The sequence below is a fragment of the Daldinia childiae genome (genome assembly GCF_008694065.1).
Source record: "Daldinia childiae strain JS-1345 chromosome Unknown Scaffold14, whole genome shotgun sequence".
NCBI classification, from domain to species: Eukaryota; Fungi; Ascomycota; class Sordariomycetes; order Xylariales; family Hypoxylaceae; genus Daldinia; species Daldinia childiae.
Window position 1 is genome coordinate 358,060 of NW_022984655.1, and position 17,278 is coordinate 375,337.

The following is a 17,278-nucleotide window of genomic DNA, read 5'->3' on the forward strand; positions in this document are numbered from 1 at the left end:
GAGCGTATAGCCCTATTAATGTAGGAGTATCTTTCGGTGTATTATACTACCCCATCCTCTGTTTCCTCCTTACCCACACCTCTTGGTCATCTCCATCTTTCTCGCCGCCTGCTGTGCTTTGTATACCGGAATTGGGGCGTAACTGGACTTCCCATATTCCCAACTTATAGTTGGCACGGTCTGCTCTCCCGGAGAATAAGTCAAAAGACCAACCGTGCTTCGGACAGGTAATCCCAGTACTCAATGCAATACCAAAGTCCTCGATGTCGAACGGAGTACCCTCGGACAGAGGATACGATGAATGTGGACACCGCTAGTCCAACCATTGGTCACCACCTTCTCACATAACATAATATCTCTACAAACCATACAAGGTCAAGAGGAGGTATTATAACTCACGTTGTTGATGGCGTGGATCTTGCTCTTGTATTTAAACACAAGTACTTGATCCCGCAGACCTCCCTCAGGATGGAATATTGAGTCGCCTTCAATCTGACGGGCCTGAGAGCTGTCACTGGCAGGCACGTGAAAGACCTTGCATCCAGGGGCTGAGTTCTGTTCTGCGCAAGAACTGGATTCAGATAGAATAGTGCTACCAGAGTCGGTGATGTTAGGGAAAGAAGAGGTTAGGCCGACATAGAACCAAGCATCACCTTTGCGAGATGGGGCTGAGAATGGTGATGCCATGACTACTAGTCTTTTGCATGTTCTTCTAGAGAGAAAATGAACGCCTGGGGATAATAACAATAATAGTCACTTGAATCTTGAAGAAGTGATAAATGGTGACTAAGAAAAAAAGGTCGTAGCGGAAAAGATAACACTGAAGTTGAAACTGATAAGAAATTGTCTAAAGACTGGTTAATTACCTGTGCTTTAACTAAAAATAGTCTACTTAAAGATGACTCAAGGTTTTTACGACATTTAAAGTTGTTGATATAAAATCGATCTCGACAGTTTATTCCGAAGAAAAAAAGAATTGCATCATTGATAACTTTTCTCCTTATATGTGCAGCATAATAAGGGTCCATGTTATGGGAGCTACTTTTTCTTTCCCCTCTTACAACCACTTTTTCAAATTATTCAAAGCAAAATAGGTTTAATGTCAGGGGCTAGGGCTAGGTGTGAGCAGCATGCACGTAGATCGTGGGGTATATCCATAGAAAGCAGTTCGTGTTTAAAAGTAAGGCTTCAGCGGTGACGCCCATTATCCAAGCAATGGGATTTCTTCCATACGACTTGAGACCTTCGGTGATGGGCTAATTCAGGAACGTGGACCAGCAGTTAACCAACTGAATGGAAATTCTCAAGACCCCTGCACACCTTAAGACTTATAACATTTGTAGGTGAAGTGGGGTGAAGTGGAGTGATAAGACTGGACTACCCCATCCAAGCTCCCTGATAGGCTAAAATACCCTTGTCAGATTACTTATCGGACCTACCTGGGCGTAATCGATTGTCGCTGTTACAACGGGCACGGACCAACATGAATACTAAGTCGCACTCTGCCAACTCACCATCGCGTCTGTACTTGGTCATCTTGCATATTGCGATAGAAGACCATGACTTATTTAAGTCGCATCATTCGAGGTAAGAAACGGTTTAATTGGAAAGAAGAAGGATAGGACTAGGTGACAGATACAAACATTACTTTCGGATTATTTAATAAATGATTACTATTTTATTTCTGGTTTTTTCACAAGACCAGATGATTTGACATCAGATTTGTGACCCCTGTCAATTTCCAACCCCCTCTGTTTTCATCTTTCCTAAATCTTGCGCCGGAGCAAGTAGGCACCACCAGCCCCGCGGTATTTCCCAGTTCGCAGCCTTTTTTTTGGCCGTCACCTTCCTCGTACCCATACCGGAGGAGGTTGGGAAGTTGCAACCCACCTGTAAAGAGGATGCGTTAAGGAAAGAAGCTAGAAATCTTGGTCCCGATTTCTCTCTTTCTTTACTTTCCCATCTTTTTTCCTCCCTCCTCATACTTTTCTTTTTTTTCCAGGTCTCTACAAGGTTGTTCTCGACACCAACTGTCGGTGTTATCTTAAACAGCTGCACTAATTGGTTTGGTGGAACAAACTGATAAGCCTAAGACATTTGGAAATGTAAGTCTTCACTAGACTACATTCCTCGTTTAACAATTTATATTAATCAGATTTCAGTTTTTGGAGGAGGAAAAGGAAGATAACTGACAGAATAGGCGGCGTCGGTGTGAGAGAGAGCTTGTCTCAAACTCGGCCACTTACCTCATTCCGCATTCCAATATTTTCGAGTCGAGTCCATATTTGGACTGAGCTTGATCAAAATGCGACTCAACCAATATCAACCACTTCTTCTCTCATTACTCCTTCCCCTCGTCATCGCCCACCCGTATCCGCAAGCTGTTGTTAAAAAGGATGCCGTCGCTTACACTACTACTTGGACCGAGACGAGAACCTACACTAGCACTATCAGCTCATTCCTAGGCGACTCGACCGCACCAGCAGGAGGGTCAGGCGAGCCCTGTGTACCACCCGAAGGATCAGGGCAGATCGCTTGCGGCGCCATTTGCTGCGCCAATTGGCAGTACTGCGCCTACGAAGGCCAATGTTTGGCAAACGGTGGCGGTTCTTGGACTCAATGGACCACCGTCGGCGTCGTCACCACTCAGTACTCGGCTCCTTACAGGGTTACCAGTGGTAGCACCGTTATAGAGACCACCCCACCGACTACTACTACTGGCACCGTAGCCAGCGAAACTGCTTCGGCTACAACCACACCGGCTCCTGTCGCAACCACGAGCGGTTCATTGAGCGGAGGTGCAATTGCCGGTATCGTTGTTGGTACTATTGCTGGTGTAATTCTACTACTGCTGCTATGTTTCTGTTGCATCGTCAGAGGCCTCTGGGGTGCGTTCGCCGGCCTTTTTGGCGGAGGCAAGAAGAAACGAGAGACGGAACGAATCGAGATCATCGAAGAAGGATACTCAAGGCGCGGAAGTAGACACGGTAGCACATATGCTGGAGGTGCAGGTGCAAGTGCAGCACGACCGGTTCACCGGACTTGGTTCGGGGGTGGAGGTGGTGGAGGTCGACCCACGTCGGCCGCCGCTAGAAAGGAGAAATCGGGAGGCGGAGCGGGCTGGCTAGCCGCCGGCCTAGGCGCGACCGCGCTACTTCTAGGCTTGAGGAGAAGTGACAAGCAGCGCAGGACTAGCAGGGAGAAACCGCCGCGAGGCGAAAGTGACTTCAGTAGTTCGTACTATACCGACTCTTATACTGCAAGCAGCCCTAGTGAGTTTATCCCCAAAAGATAAACTCCGATTGGGAGTTTACTGACCATTTTCTTCTATAGGTAGTTTAAGCTCGGATAGGAGAACACGCGATACTCGACGTTCTAGAAACTCGAGAGGAACGAGAGCTTCAAGACCTTCACGAGCCTCCCGGGGGCCCTCGAGAAGAAGCTAAACGACCGACTCTAGCCTGTATTTTTACGAATCATTTCCCTACTGCTTCGAAATTGAGTTTATAATCCCCTTCGTCGCAAGATTCTTTTTTCATTCACACCGACATACATACCGCGAATACCCCCACCTATACTTACACCTCACTAAAACGGCGTTTCGGAATGCGGATATGTTTTCCTCTACCTAGACTAATTGACGAAGGGTTGCAATGAGACCAACTGGGAGATGAAATGAAAAACGAACAACCTACATCGACATATGAGTAGCATGAAAAATGGATACGAACTGGGGGTGGTTGAGATGAGCCTCTAAAACTTTGTACATATGAAACAGATAATGAGGACATATCTCGAGGGTGGGCTAGGCAGGCTTGGTGCGAGAGAGCTAGGAGAGCCTGCCTGGGAATGAGATGTATGGACGGAATGAATGGATGCCTAAATAGTTACGAATGGGCATTCGGTGCCTTAGGGGGTTTCCCCTAAGGCTATCTAATTGAGATGAGATCCAACGATTTGGCATTGACCCTCTATTGTGACTATAGCATTGTGTTAGTTTCTGGACGAGATGAACACCTACTTTATGTAGTCCACTAGGGTAGTTTTCAACTATAGGCTCTAGTCCATACGGAGAGGAGAACTAGGAAGCATTGTTGAATATAATATATTTCCTCTTTATTCCTCAGTCTCATCAACTCCCGATATATTTCTAAGATATTCATAACAAAATACCTGCAAGCTTGTCAGGGAGAGTGCCGACTCATTTCTATGTCCTCAAGTCTTTGTATATTACTTATGGTGATTATTCCAGAACCTCTCACGATAAAAAGATACAATATATTTAGGTAATTTTAACTAATTCTATCAAATGACCCCTATTATCGAAAAAGTCGTTTTTGATAGCCACAATTTATTATCACTGAGTCACCTAACATCATTTAAACAAGTGATAGGCTTAAACCGGTTAAGCAAGAGTTACATTATCGAAACACTCTAAATGGTGTAGAATTCGGGCCAACCCGAATCGTGGAAAAATATGACCCGATGGGATAGTATCCTGGCATACCCTGATAGCATTTCTACCAATGCTACTACATGTTCCTTTATATGCCTGCCTGCCTTTTTAATAACCGGGCCGGTTTCTTCTATTCCATGATGAATGCGACTATAGCCGTTCGATAGATAGTACCCATGTAGATAAGTAAGTCACGAATCAGGAAAGTAACCTAGTGAGAGCAGAGATCTAGACCGTAGTCTATCTGTCTAATGAAACTTATAAATCTTGCCTTTTATCCTGACTCTTTAAGAATTCTTTTCGATGTTGTCGGTCTCAGAATCTTTTTTTAAATTACATTTATAGTACTTACCGAATAACAGGTACTTAGCTATGAAATGTTTTTGACAGCCTTGCTCGTCTCCCTCTTGGCCTTTGCTGGACATGCGTCGGCGGCAACGTGGTATTTCCTCCGGTACTATCCGGCGTCCGGACAGAAGTTCACGTCGTTCTCCGGAGACATGACGATCCCGGCTCTGCCGAAAGCCGGGACGTATTACTTGTGGCCGGGGCTGCAGCCCACTGACAATACTGGTGTATACCAGAACGTACTTGATGGGAGAAGTGGAACGTGGTGGATCGGATCAGGAGTATGTAATATTGAATTTCTCCTTAGCTTGTCCTAGGAGTTACGACTTGCGCAGTATAACTTAACTATCTCTCATATAAAGAAGTAATTATTAACTGCTCTTGTTATAGTGGTGTTGTTCGAACCCTAATCTTCCGTGGGGAAGCGGCTTTAACACCTACGCCAACGAAAAGGTCACGTTCAGCAACAAGCTAGACAGTAGCGGCTCGACGTGGACGTCGACTCTGACTCGGCAATCCACGGGCGAAAAGGTGACGGACAGCTTCCCGTTGGGTAAGTTACGGGTTGATAAAATCTTCAGCTCAGAGGTCTTCGAATTTGAAAAGCTGACATGTTTTCCAGCCGGTAAATCGTTTAACCAAGCACTATTTGCAATCGAGCTGTATGTCTGTTCATTGCTTATTTTGGCATTTGGCCATAAGTGATTAATTTATTCGCAGTACCGGTGTCAACTGGGACTTTGGTCCTCTTGCGTTTTCGAATATCGTAATTGTAAGTGCCCGGCTGCCCCTATTCTTAGGGTTACCCCTTTTCTACCTCCCTTAAGATGTCGTTTGCATTCAACGCAGAAATAGCCCTGATCTAACAGTAAGTAGACAAGTACCGGTACCGACTCGAGCTGGTGCAACACAAAGCCCGAAAACTACAATGGAGCAAGTGTATACTCTATTAGCGGTCTGAGTGCAAGTGTGAGCGGCAATACGGTGACCTGCAAAATCAATTCTGTGATTCTTCAGAAACCAGCTTAGCTGAGACTTAATTATACGAGGGTTAAAATTTAGAGGAACATTAAAAGTCTTTTCGGCTTTAAAGCAAAGGCTACACCATGTATTATACTCTTTCTGTCTGCCCATTTTTAATGTTTATGTTGGTTGTTGGTACAGCAATTACAAGATGGAGTGCCTGTATTAGAGATATTGCGGCCAATCAGGTAAGAAGTTTCCAACTATGAGTTCGGTTAAAATAGGCTTAGTTAGAGCTGAAACATCTTTGCCATAGGTTAAATAGGGTTAGATAGATAACTACCTCTTAAAGGTAGTTAGGTAACTAACTTAACCAATTGACAATAACCTCAAGTCCTTTGGCATTTCGTTATCCAAGGAGAATAACAATAAGATTTCTTAGCCAAGTTAATTTTGGGTTTAGTTACTCTAATTTAAGAAATATTAAAGTTTTAACTTTTGACTTTTGACTTTAAAAGTATACATAGGTATTTATGTTAAGGCAGAAGAAGTGCCGATCGGTACTATTTGTATAGTCACGTCACTTGACTTAGAGGCAGTGCAATCCCCCCCCCTCCAGCGCCGGGCCTTCCTTTTCTCCAACATTGAAACTGCCATGTGCACCTGTTAGTCGAATTTAATTATTTCCCCTCTAAAATTCCATCAATCATCAAAACTTAGTCTAAACCAACTAAATTTATTTATCCAGGCTCCCTTCAATCAGGTCCGGAATTCGACGTATTCCCCAGCTCAACAAGACGGATCTTTGTGGGTTTTCGAGCCAGACTCCCTTTCGAACTTGGCATTAGTGGTTAACGGGGCAAAAACGGGGCTCGTCTGTCTTATCAGAGCCATCGATCTGTCGTCATCGATCGTAAAATCCCCAGTACAAACCCTCTTGCGAAGCCCAGTTTTCGCGCCCCGATTCGACGAGCACGATTTACATTTTATTTTATTTAGTGTAGCCTCCTCCGGTTCGCCCACAATGTCTTGGGAACTCACACGGCGTCGCATTTCTCGAGCAGTCAATAGCAAATTCATATTCGACCGCATCGTACGTTAATCCATCCCGCACGATCCTATCTACCTAGATTTTGTTCCCACCAACAGCGAACCCACATCAGCATCGACGTACTTATCATCGTCATCACTATCTCTACTCTATTTCCTCAGATGCCGCCATCGTTGAGTTGAAAATTTCTGCTTATCGCTAACTTTACCCTCGTATTCAGCCTCTTCTTCATGCTGTTATATTCTTTATCGAGATGGTTATCGTCGCGCGCTTGGTGTCGCGTTTTAACGCCTACTACGATGAACGGCCAGGTATGAACCTTACAACCCCCTCACCTAATTTTCCGCTAGGAGATGTTAATACTACCCAAATTAGTCCTTACAATGATGGTGACGAACGCTGTCCTTGGAGGTATTGCCGATACCGTAGCGCAGACGATCACATCTGTCCGAGAACGAGCCCTGCGAAAGCCCGGCGGCGTTACAAAAGACGATACCGTAGCGATCGAGATCCACGAGTTGGATCGCAAGAACCCTTGGAACGAACGGGACCTGATTCCGGATTCTAAGATTCTCCCACCTCCCTTCGACTTCGAGCGACTGACGAGATTCATGGCTTACGGTTTCGGCATGGCTCCTCTCCAATATAAGTGGTTTAGCTTTCTCTCACGGGCGTTTCCCATTACGAAGACGAGCGCATTCGCTCCGGCGATGAAACGAGTTGCTTTTGACCAGTTGATCTTTGCTCCATTCGGTATCGCTTGTTTCTTTACAGTCATGACTGTAGCAGAGGGGGGTGGCCGTAGGGCGGTTGCTCATAAGCTCAGGGACATGTACATTCCAACTCTGAAGGCGAACTTCATGATTTGGCCTGCCGTACAGGTCATCAACTTTAGGCTAATGCCTGTTCAGTTCCAGCTAGTAAGCTTTATCACTACGAGTAATACTTTACGAGTAATTTTTTTACTAATAATTCTCTATAGCCTTTCGTCTCTACCATCGGCATTGCTTGGACCGCATATCTTTCATTAACGAATGCTGCTGAGGAGGCTGAGCAAAAGACCGCCCCTTACTCACCTAACATTCGTCTTTAGTAAATTATCGGTCCCTGTAGAAAGACTGCTAGACTCTTCCTTCGCTGTATATCAAATTCGTTGAAACGATGTGTCGGTAGGGGTTACGGCGTCAAAGAGCGTGGTCTTGATGGGTTAATCGATATGACCGATATAATATGGGTATTGGACAGGCGCATTCATTTTTGGGTTGAAAATATAAGGTCAGCGGTTTGGGTATAACCTTGTACTTACGTTTGTGTAGATGCAAGAAACCTAGAAGTATTATTTACATGCGTGTCTCGACTAGAGAATATCATTGGATAATTCAAGGAAAACATGACCTATTATCAAATAAAGCCGCAATACGATAGACAATTGTCATGGCATACATACGTTGTTATAAGGAGATATGATCCAATAACTCATAAATAGAGCTGAAAGAGAAAGATTAGTCGACAATGATGGCACCACACATTGAGCATTTTACCCAAGTAAACGGAGAATCGCGTCTTTAGCTTCTTAAAGAGCGGCAATCTCCTATAGACGGTCTGAAACGCCAATGTATTCAACCACTAAATTATCTAGTGTGGTTACATGCTTGATCTTAGCGTGGCTAGATGCAGCCCATAAGTACAGCCCATAGGACGTCACCCGTAAAGCTCGTTGACCTCACCCCACCAAATTGTAAGGAAGCTGCTACCCCTCTGCCTTCTGCCCCTCTATTGAGTATTATTATTAGTCCCGGTCTTTCTATTGCGGTCTTTCTAACTGCGTGCTTTTTCCCAACGGACGTCCAAAAAAACAACAACCATCGTCTGAAATACCGCAATCCTTCTTTCTAATTATTCTCTTAAATTTTTTTCCCTAAGAGTTACAATTTCGAATTAAGGATCAATTGAATATATTCATCCGTCAAAATGTCCCTATCAAACAAGCTCTCTATCACGGATGTTGACCTAAAGGGCAAGAGGGTGCTCATCCGGGTATGTGATATCTTATCATTAATTATAATACGTGATTTTACTTTTTAGACTAATATAATATTTCTCAAAGGTCGACTTCAACGTCCCGCTTGACGCTGATAAGAAGGTCACAAACAACCAACGTATCGCCGGTGCCGTTCCCACTATCAAGTATGCGATCGACCATGGCGCAAAGGCTGTTGTCCTTATGTCCCACCTTGGTCGTCCTGATGGCAAGGTCAACCCCAAGTATAGCTTGAAGCCCGTCGTGCCGGAGCTTGAGAAGCTGCTAGGAAAGAGCGTTGAGTTCGCCCCGGACAGCGTCGGCCCTGAGGTTGAGGCCATCGTGAACAAGGCAGACAATGGCCAAGTCGTTCTGCTAGAAAACTTGCGGTTCCACGCCGAGGAAGAAGGTTCTTCCAAGGATGCGGAGGGCAAGAAGGTGAAGGCGGACAAGGCCAAGGTTGAGGAGTTCCGCAAGGGCTTGACTGCTCTTGGCGATGTTTACATCAGTAAGAACCCCCGCCCATGACTGTAACATGGATCAATGCCACAGTAATTACCCCGATGCTAACCAAATACTTTCTAGACGACGCTTTCGGAACCGCCCACCGAGCTCACTCTTCTATGGTCGGCGTTGACCTCCCTCAAAAGGCCGCTGGTTTCCTCATGAAGAAGGAGTTGGACTACTTCGCACAAGCTCTTGAATCGCCCAAGCGCCCCTTCCTCGCCATTCTAGGTGGTGCCAAGGTCTCTGACAAGATCCAGCTCATCGACAACCTACTAGACAAGGTCAACAGCATCATCATCTGCGGTGGCATGGCCTTCACATTCAAGAAGACCCTCGAGGGTGTTAGCATTGGTACCTCCCTCTTCGACGAGGCTGGCTCCAAGAACGTCGGCCAGCTCATCGAGAAGGCTAAGAAGAACAACGTCAAGGTCGTCCTACCCGTTGACTACGTAACTGCGGATAAGTTTGATAAGGACGCCAACACCAGCACGGCCACTGACAAGGAAGGCATTCCTGAGGGCTGGATGGGTCTCGACTGCGGTCCTGAGTCTATCAAGCTGTACAAGGAGGCTATCGACTCGGCTCAGACCATTCTATGGAACGGTCCCCCTGGAGTTTTCGAGTTCGAGAAGTTCGCCAACGGCACCAAGGCTACTCTAGACGCCTTCACAGCTGCCGTAGCCGCGGGCAAGATCGGCATCATCGGCGGTGGTGATACCGCCACCGTTGCTGCCAAGTACGGCGCCGAGAGCAAGTGCTCCCACGTGTCGACTGGAGGTGGTGCTTCTCTCGAGCTCCTAGAGGGCAAGGCCCTACCCGGCGTGGTTGCTCTTAGCACCAAATGAGAATTAGGGCGGTCGGTGCGTCTATGAGCATCGCTTAGCACGGCTTAGAAAGGGGTAACCGGTTTGGGTTGGTTAGCTAAATGCACGGGTTGCTGGTAACGGTGGATCAACCAGGCGGTGGTCCTTTTCATTGTTATTGTTATTGATAATGTTATGTATTGAGCTTATGATAAAAGCCACAGAGCTAAAAATTAGATGAATACCTGATAAAAGTATTAGACGTACATATTTTATACATATTTTGCTGTTTTACCTGTGATGAATTTTGTTCTGGATATTGATAATAATATCGACCTTGATATTGGCTAGTAAGCAAAGGGGAGAAGAAGTTTTGAATCATGAAGGCAAGGAGGTCTATGTATTATGCCATAGTCGGCAGCTCTACGTCTGCTAATCTATTAATCAAAGCCTTGCTCATTTGCTCCACGCCTGGCGAAATATTGCAGAGCGTCGGGGAATAGGTACAATGCAGTTCGGGTTTCCTAGTCATGGTTCTGACCCCAATACTACTAGTCCTGCTTGCCTGCTTGCTTGATCGTCGTGCTAGAAAACGCCTAACCCGTAAATACGGTCTCATCTTCGCTTCGAGGCTTCGACTTTCTTGAGTTCCTCTCTGTTGGTACTCGCGTCAGTATTGTGATGCATGAAGATAGGAGAGGCGTGGAAGATAAAACGGCATAGTTCGGTTATGTTATATAGTCAAAAGCATTGCTATTGTCGACTTTGACGGCCGAAGGTGCTCAGTATATAGACGAGATGTGAACGTACCTTAGTTGTGCGGAAAAGTCGTCGGAGGTGTCGTCGTCGTCCCAGCTCTCCTCCCATAGGTGCTGTGTCGTGGTACCGTTGCCTCCTGTCACTGCTGTTGCTGCTGCTTCGGTCTCCTCTGCCGGCCAGTCTGTTTCTGATGATGTTAGTTGTTGGTTGCCCTAGGTAGCTAGCCAACTTGATTACAGATACTGCCGTGTAAAGTAGATAGAGGCAGTACAAGTATAGTTACAAGAGAGCTAGGGGATAGAGAAATAACGCACCTTCTACGGGGAAGTCCTCGAATTCGTCGTCCTCTTCCAACGCGGTAGCCGGCTTCTGCTGCGCCTGGGGCTGCTCCTTGGAGGCTTCGGCAGCGGGCTTGTCGCTGGGCTTGTTTGATGGTGCGGCCATGGCTTATGGATATGAATATGTAGATTCGTTCGATGTAGATTGGATGATATTGAGGGCCGGATTGAAAAAAAAGGAGGTAAATACGTTTCTTGTCGATATCGATGGTCTGTCTTACTGGTGGCGAGGCTGAATGTGGAACAAGTAGAGAGAGACGAGGCTTCGGTTTTGTTGAGGTGATGTGATAGATGATGAATGTTTATCAATCAGTCAACCTTGCTTTCTTATCTTAGGTAATGAGATATATCATTTATCTGAGTAAGTGTGTTTGTTGCATAACATCGATGATGCATTGCAATGACCTAAGCATGAAATGATAACTCGGCAGGCGGATAAGGTTGCCCCCGAAAACGGAAAATACTTAGGTAACTATGGATAAGCCAAACTTTATCTCCGGGCAACCAATCATTTCACATGCCGTGTAGTTGGGCTTAGCGGGGCTACGGTATAGATCCGTACTTAATACAGGTGTATATGCACATAGCCACGTAGTGCGCGGCTACTGTGGTTAAACTCCGCCCGTCAATTGGAAAGTAGCCCTACTAATATGTATTATCGATTATCGATTTTCTACAACACTGCAACATTGCTTTCTTCGTTGTCGTCACCTAACTAGGATGGATATTCAAGTCTTAGGCTCAGCCTCCATCTGCTGCAGCATTCCTACCGTATTTAATTTCCGCTAGGGCCCGAATACAATCCCGTAGTCAGCTTACTCTCCTGAATCCCATCCCTAGTTTTGAGAAATGAAATGATATAACTATATTATACAGCCGTGTTACTATTATCAATTAGGTAGTTATACTAACTATTGTTTTTCTTTTCTTTTATATTATCGACAAACACTTTCATATAGGCAAGCATTATATCACTAAGATAATAAAAACTTGATCTAGTCTAGTCTCGACAGAAAACTCACTTTCATCCTACATAATTGCTTTTTTTTTTATTACAGTGTCATTAGAGACGTCATCAAAAATCACCCCCCTTATCCACCTACCTAAGGTACGGAATACATTGACTCGTGCTGGAGCCTCAAAGGTGGACTTCGGTGAATACGTCCTTCAGCTCCGAGACCTGAGTCAATTAGGTGCATGCATTAGATACTTGCATGCATTCGCGCTTATTCCAGCTCTTTACATAATCTTTTCGAGCTTTCTTTTAACAGGAGCTAGTTACAATATTTAATCCTTTATTTTACATATCTACCTACCTTACTCTCAGCACTAAACCTGCTATGTTTTAACAGCTGCACTTACGATTTTTGGATATTAGAGACTAACCGACCGACGCTAACGGATACCACGGAGTTACTATTTATCTTAAGATAAAATATAGTTTTGTCCTCGATTCTCTAGGCAGTAAAGACGGGATATCGCTTTGGTCTCGTAGCTAATCCGGTTCGTTACTATGAGTCGGATAGGGGCCTGGCTTCGGGGTTCTACTCCCGCCCCGAGCCAAACTTCAAGTCCTGCAGCCTCGCAAACAGATCTTCGAGCTCGGGAGACGGCCTCCCTCGTAGATGCGTTAAATGCCACCGCTTTAATTATGAACGATGACATCGACGGTGCCGAAGAGAGGTTGCGAAAGGGCGACTCAGCATTTCATCTCCTTGGAATGGGAGTCTGCACTTTTATGAGGAGTATCCTTGGATTCGAAAAGTCAATTATGGCCGAAACCATCGCTCGTCTTAACGATTGCGAGACACGTTCCTTGAGTGAGATGAAAAAAGCTCAGAAGGAGGCCGAGGCCAGTAAAGCCGAAGACAGGATATACCCCCCAGGAAGCGAGTACGCCCTGGTTATAGCTTATGCACACCTCATGTCCGCCGTCGTCGCCGTTTTGAATGAGAGTTTGACGGAGGGCCTCAGGGGGTTCTATAAGCTACGGAAAGCTTTTATTACGCTTGATGGGCTCGTGGAAGCGGAGACGGCATATCTAAAAAGAAAGGGGCTCCACTCGGATTCATCTAGCGACGATACTGACACGGATCTCGAATTTGTAGATGCGGATGAGGCACATTCGGGAACGCAAACTCCTTTAGATTATGGCGGTCATCTTACTACGGGCCCTGATGCAGCCGAGAAGGAACTGAGTAAACTGTCTCTAAATTCTAACGGTACTTCTAAGTTATTATCTGCTAAGGGTAGCTCCGAGGTATTCACCAGCCCAGCCGACGTTTTTATTCATAGCGGTGCCAACATGGCGTATGGAGTCCTATTAACTCTCCTTACCATGGTTCCGCCAGCGTTTTCTCGTCTACTATCTATTATCGGCTTTAGGGGGGATCGTGAACGAGGCTTACAGTTGCTGTGGCAGAGTTCTGGGTTCAATAATGTTAACGGAGCTGTAGCAAGTCTCATGTTGCTTTCTTATTATCATGGTCTTCTAAGCGCCGCCGACATCCTCCCCTTCGATAACGACAATGAAAAGAGCACTACTGTAGGTTACCCAAAAGCCAAGTGCATTGCATTACTGGCCCAGATGCGCTCGAGATATCCAGATAGTGGCCTCTGGCGCTTTGAGGAAGGTCGAGTACAGGCAAATAGTAAGGACTTGCGGGGTGCTCTCGAGATTTTAAAGAGCAATACGGAGTCGAAAATGCGCCAGGTCACAGCTATCAACAATTTTGAGATGTCTCTGAATTCTATGTTTATTCACGATTATCCCGACATGCGCGACAATTTCCTCCGCTGCATCGAGCTCAACGACTGGAGTCCTACTTTATACTACTACATTGCCGGGTGTGCGGAACTAGAGAACTACCGAAATGCATTCCACAGTAAAGCAGAGGAGTCACAAATCCAGTTACATAAGAAGAAGACAGATGAACTCTTCAGAAAGGGGCCCACGCTAGCTGGTAAGAAACGCTTCTTAGCTAAACCGATGCCGTTCGAGCAGTTCGTAGTTCGGAAGATGCAGAAGTGGGAGGAGAGATCCAAAGCGTTGGGGATAGATCTGGTAGATGCTATTGGTCCCAGCCCATCGGAAGAGATGACGTACCTTTGGAACGGAATGAAGAAAATGCAGCCCTCGGAGCTGGAGTTTTCGAACAAGGTTCTGTCCTGGGATAGGTTAACAGCACCGAAGGAGGCGCGGAAGAAGATAGAGGCAGAATTAGACGAAGAAGCCGTGCGAAACGTCTGTCGAGCCGCCGTGGCGCGATCACTGGGTAATATTGACGAGGCACGCGAATTGCTCGACAGCGTTTTAGCTATGGATAGGTGAGTTCCAAGTCTCGTACGTCAAATTCTAGGTAGCTAACACATCACGATAGACTGGCATTTAGAGGCCCCACGAAAGACGATTATGCGTTGCCAGCAGCAAACTACGAGATGGCCGTACTTGCATGGATTGAGATACAAAGACCTGAAGTGCGAAGGGATGACGACAAAGGGGACGAGGAGGAGTGGCTACGGGAGAAAACGGAGGAATGCCAGGCCTGGCTCGACAAGGTAGCTAACTGGGGAGCGTTTACCTTAGACGCCCGGATCGGCATGCGTGTCCAGACCGGTATGGATACTGTGAGCTGGTACAAGAAGCATCATGGGTGGGCAAGCGCTTGATTTTTTCGGCATGGTATAAAAACTGCATATGACAGCCAAACCACATACCTTCGGCTGGAAGCTTATGGATTAGGTAGATTGGTCGACCTTAGATGCAGGTCGCCTTTACGGAGAAAAGGTTGGTTAGACAGTATCGGAGCATGAGCAAGAGCAAGATCTCATTCTCCCCTCAGGGGAAGCTAGGCAGAGGCGGTTAGTATACTGGCGTTTTGGTCATTGTCTACTATGGGAAGATGCATTTTATGGTGTGGCAACTTGCATGCCTCGTGCGTATGTTGGTTTTTATATTATGTGGTGCAAGAGCAAACAGAGCACCTGCAAACAGAGGCGCAGATGTGGCATTCGTGGCTATGTTTCCTAAGGACTTCTAGGTTCAACATGCTTCCCAGGGGTGAATGTCTCTACTCTATAAATCCAGCTACTCCCTACTGAATTCATTTTGCGTTGAACACAATTCAGCTTCACCATCTTATGTTTCTCTCTCCTATTATATATATATCACCAGTTACTCCAGGATCATTGTTTTCTTTTGAGATCTTCCAGATATATCCTCAGGGATAACCTGGCAGATCAACCTCGATATCAAACTAGATATGAGGGGATCTAGTGTATCTGAGAGCAAAACATGTTACTTGATTGATTACTCTAACTACTTTACATATTCTATCTATCCTTATGTATGCCAGTCAGGTCTTTCATCCCGGAGGGCCGGAGGGATGAAAGGCCTTTGACTGGATACATCTATTTATTATTCGTATCTTCTAGTCTATTCCACAGTATCGGCCCTGTATACTGCCGGTTGACCACCTCATGTTCTATCATTGCCTTCGTGTCATCATGGTCTATGTGCGAACCTATTTCTTACACTTAAATTGCGTATTGGTCTAATTAATCCTCGCAATGTCAATTTACTTGCTACCTCACCGCAGAGGCAAACACCATTAATTCGACGACTACACTTCTTTTCTTTCTTTACATATTTCACACGACAATACGTCGGGGTTACTGGTCAACTCCAGTACGACAACTCCAGGTACCCACCTTTACTGCCATATTCTTACTCTCAGTCGACTACTCTACGCTGTTTAAGGGGGGTGAATTAAGGAGCAATATCACTTGCCATTAACTACCTGTTACCATGGGTCGGCACATTAAGATCCATCACAGTATGCCTATAGTCATATTGCTGCATACCAAGGCGGAGGGTTTCAGACCCAATCCCCCTCCCCATATACTATCCGATATTCTATCTTCACACACCCTAAGGCTTTAAACAACGACTCAGCCTCTTCGCAAATAACTTACTATACTACACTATATATTTTTAAATGTATTTGCGCAAAAACAATTTGGTAGCGCTAATAAAACCTTACGAATAACATAAACATTCCCCTAACGGAGAGCACCATGAGGACTTCCCAGGAATCACCAATATGCTTGAAGAGATGTTGGTCCGTCCGAATACTTGACTATTCAAGTCGGTACTGGGTATTATCACCACCCGACGGATATAAGGTCTACCAACTATTCTATTTACTATTACTACTTCCTAAACTAAGAAGTCTACGTCTCTTATAAAAGAGCTCAGGCTAGCAAGTCACGAGGGCCTATGAGCGGGTCGTTAGGCGTGGCTATCGAGCTAGCTTTCTAAGCAAATATGTCCCGAATAAGACCTCGTCGGACATTTGTGAAGTTGTGTATCATGGCCAAAGCTCTCTATTGGTAATGGCAAGCAGCTTCATTGGGAACGACATGGTGGTTCCTTCATCGCGATGAAATACAAGTCCAGGAGCCATTGTGCGTCTTTGTCACGGGCATAATGAACCGTGACACCATATTATAATAATGTAATAATGTCTATTTGGGTCTCGTAGTATCTATGATGAATCTGGGTAAATCTATGTAAGGTTGTGGGGATTACAATATTTACAATTATACGGATCCACAGGGGGGGGGGGGGGGTTGATAAATAAGACTAGGAATGAGACATCATCATGCAGCGACATTTCAATACGATATCATCTAAGCTAGCCGGGAGCTTTGCAGGAAGAATTATAAATATATCGAGGTAGCCTACGAGGGATTGAGCAATCTGTATCGATGCTCATACATTATACCATCTATTTACTTGATGTATTTAGTATAGTGGAATCTAGTTGACCCTCACGACATCAAAACGCAACCTTTCCTGTTGAAGAGGCACATTGTAGCTTCAGGATTATTCTTAAAGTCACGACGTAACTCATTAACCTTTAACTACCTAATATATATAGAAGTAGGTAGTTACAATAAAACTTGTCTATAGCTACCTATTTACTATTATCTCTAGAGTGCGCTGTCCTATGCAAGAGTAGGTAGCCGTCG

General features: G+C 45.4%; 6 protein-coding genes across 8 annotated transcripts; 4 read left to right on the plus strand and 2 right to left on the minus strand.

Annotated features, from left to right (window-relative positions):
* Positions 1-46: 46 nt before the first annotated feature.
* On the minus strand, positions 47-687 carry GL218_08838 (uncharacterized protein; the record flags this gene model as incomplete). Its single annotated transcript, XM_033585648.1, has 2 exons — positions 47-313; positions 400-687. 2 exons carry the CDS (start codon positions 685-687, stop codon positions 47-49), a joined length of 555 nt encoding a protein of 184 aa, XP_033440219.1.
* A 1,618-nt stretch (positions 688-2,305) lies between these two features.
* On the plus strand, positions 2,306-5,833 carry GL218_08839 (uncharacterized protein; the record flags this gene model as incomplete). 2 transcript variants are annotated; one of them, XM_033585649.1, is made up of 7 exons in its annotated part: positions 2,306-3,272; positions 3,344-3,463; positions 4,847-5,085; positions 5,195-5,357; positions 5,427-5,466; positions 5,525-5,576; positions 5,681-5,833. In XM_033585649.1, the coding sequence occupies 7 exons, from the start codon at positions 2,306-2,308 to the stop codon at positions 5,831-5,833; spliced, it is 1,734 nt and encodes a 577-aa protein (XP_033440217.1). The 2 variants fall into 2 exon arrangements, with proteins under 2 accessions (XP_033440217.1, XP_033440218.1); XM_033585650.1 differs by lacking the exons at positions 3,344-3,463; positions 4,847-5,085; positions 5,195-5,357; ... (1 more) ...; positions 5,525-5,576; positions 5,681-5,833 and having other exon boundaries at positions 2,306-3,295.
* A 958-nt stretch (positions 5,834-6,791) lies between these two features.
* On the plus strand, positions 6,792-7,911 carry GL218_08840 (Protein sym1; the record flags this gene model as incomplete). Its single annotated transcript, XM_033585651.1, has 4 exons — positions 6,792-6,860; positions 7,039-7,129; positions 7,194-7,738; positions 7,801-7,911. The coding sequence occupies 4 exons, from the start codon at positions 6,792-6,794 to the stop codon at positions 7,909-7,911; spliced, it is 816 nt and encodes a 271-aa protein (XP_033440278.1).
* Positions 7,912-8,789: 878 nt separating this feature from the next.
* GL218_08841 (Phosphoglycerate kinase) lies at positions 8,790-10,190 on the plus strand (the record flags this gene model as incomplete). Its single annotated transcript, XM_033585652.1, has 3 exons — positions 8,790-8,855; positions 8,926-9,346; positions 9,424-10,190. 3 exons carry the CDS (start codon positions 8,790-8,792, stop codon positions 10,188-10,190), a joined length of 1,254 nt encoding a protein of 417 aa, XP_033440279.1.
* Positions 10,191-10,763: 573 nt separating this feature from the next.
* GL218_08842 (putative 26S proteasome complex subunit sem-1) lies at positions 10,764-11,351 on the minus strand (the record flags this gene model as incomplete). Its single annotated transcript, XM_033585653.1, has 3 exons — positions 10,764-10,803; positions 10,959-11,088; positions 11,222-11,351. The coding sequence occupies 3 exons, from the start codon at positions 11,349-11,351 to the stop codon at positions 10,764-10,766; spliced, it is 300 nt and encodes a 99-aa protein (XP_033440280.1).
* Positions 11,352-12,758: 1,407 nt separating this feature from the next.
* GL218_08843 (Mitochondrial outer membrane protein IML2) lies at positions 12,759-14,914 on the plus strand (the record flags this gene model as incomplete). 2 transcript variants are annotated; one of them, XM_033585654.1, is made up of 2 exons in its annotated part: positions 12,759-14,572; positions 14,626-14,914. In XM_033585654.1, the coding sequence occupies 2 exons, from the start codon at positions 12,759-12,761 to the stop codon at positions 14,912-14,914; spliced, it is 2,103 nt and encodes a 700-aa protein (XP_033440282.1). The 2 variants fall into 2 exon arrangements, with proteins under 2 accessions (XP_033440282.1, XP_033440281.1); XM_033585655.1 differs by lacking the exon at positions 14,626-14,914 and having other exon boundaries at positions 12,759-14,576.
* Between the last annotated feature and the right edge of the window lie 2,364 nt (positions 14,915-17,278).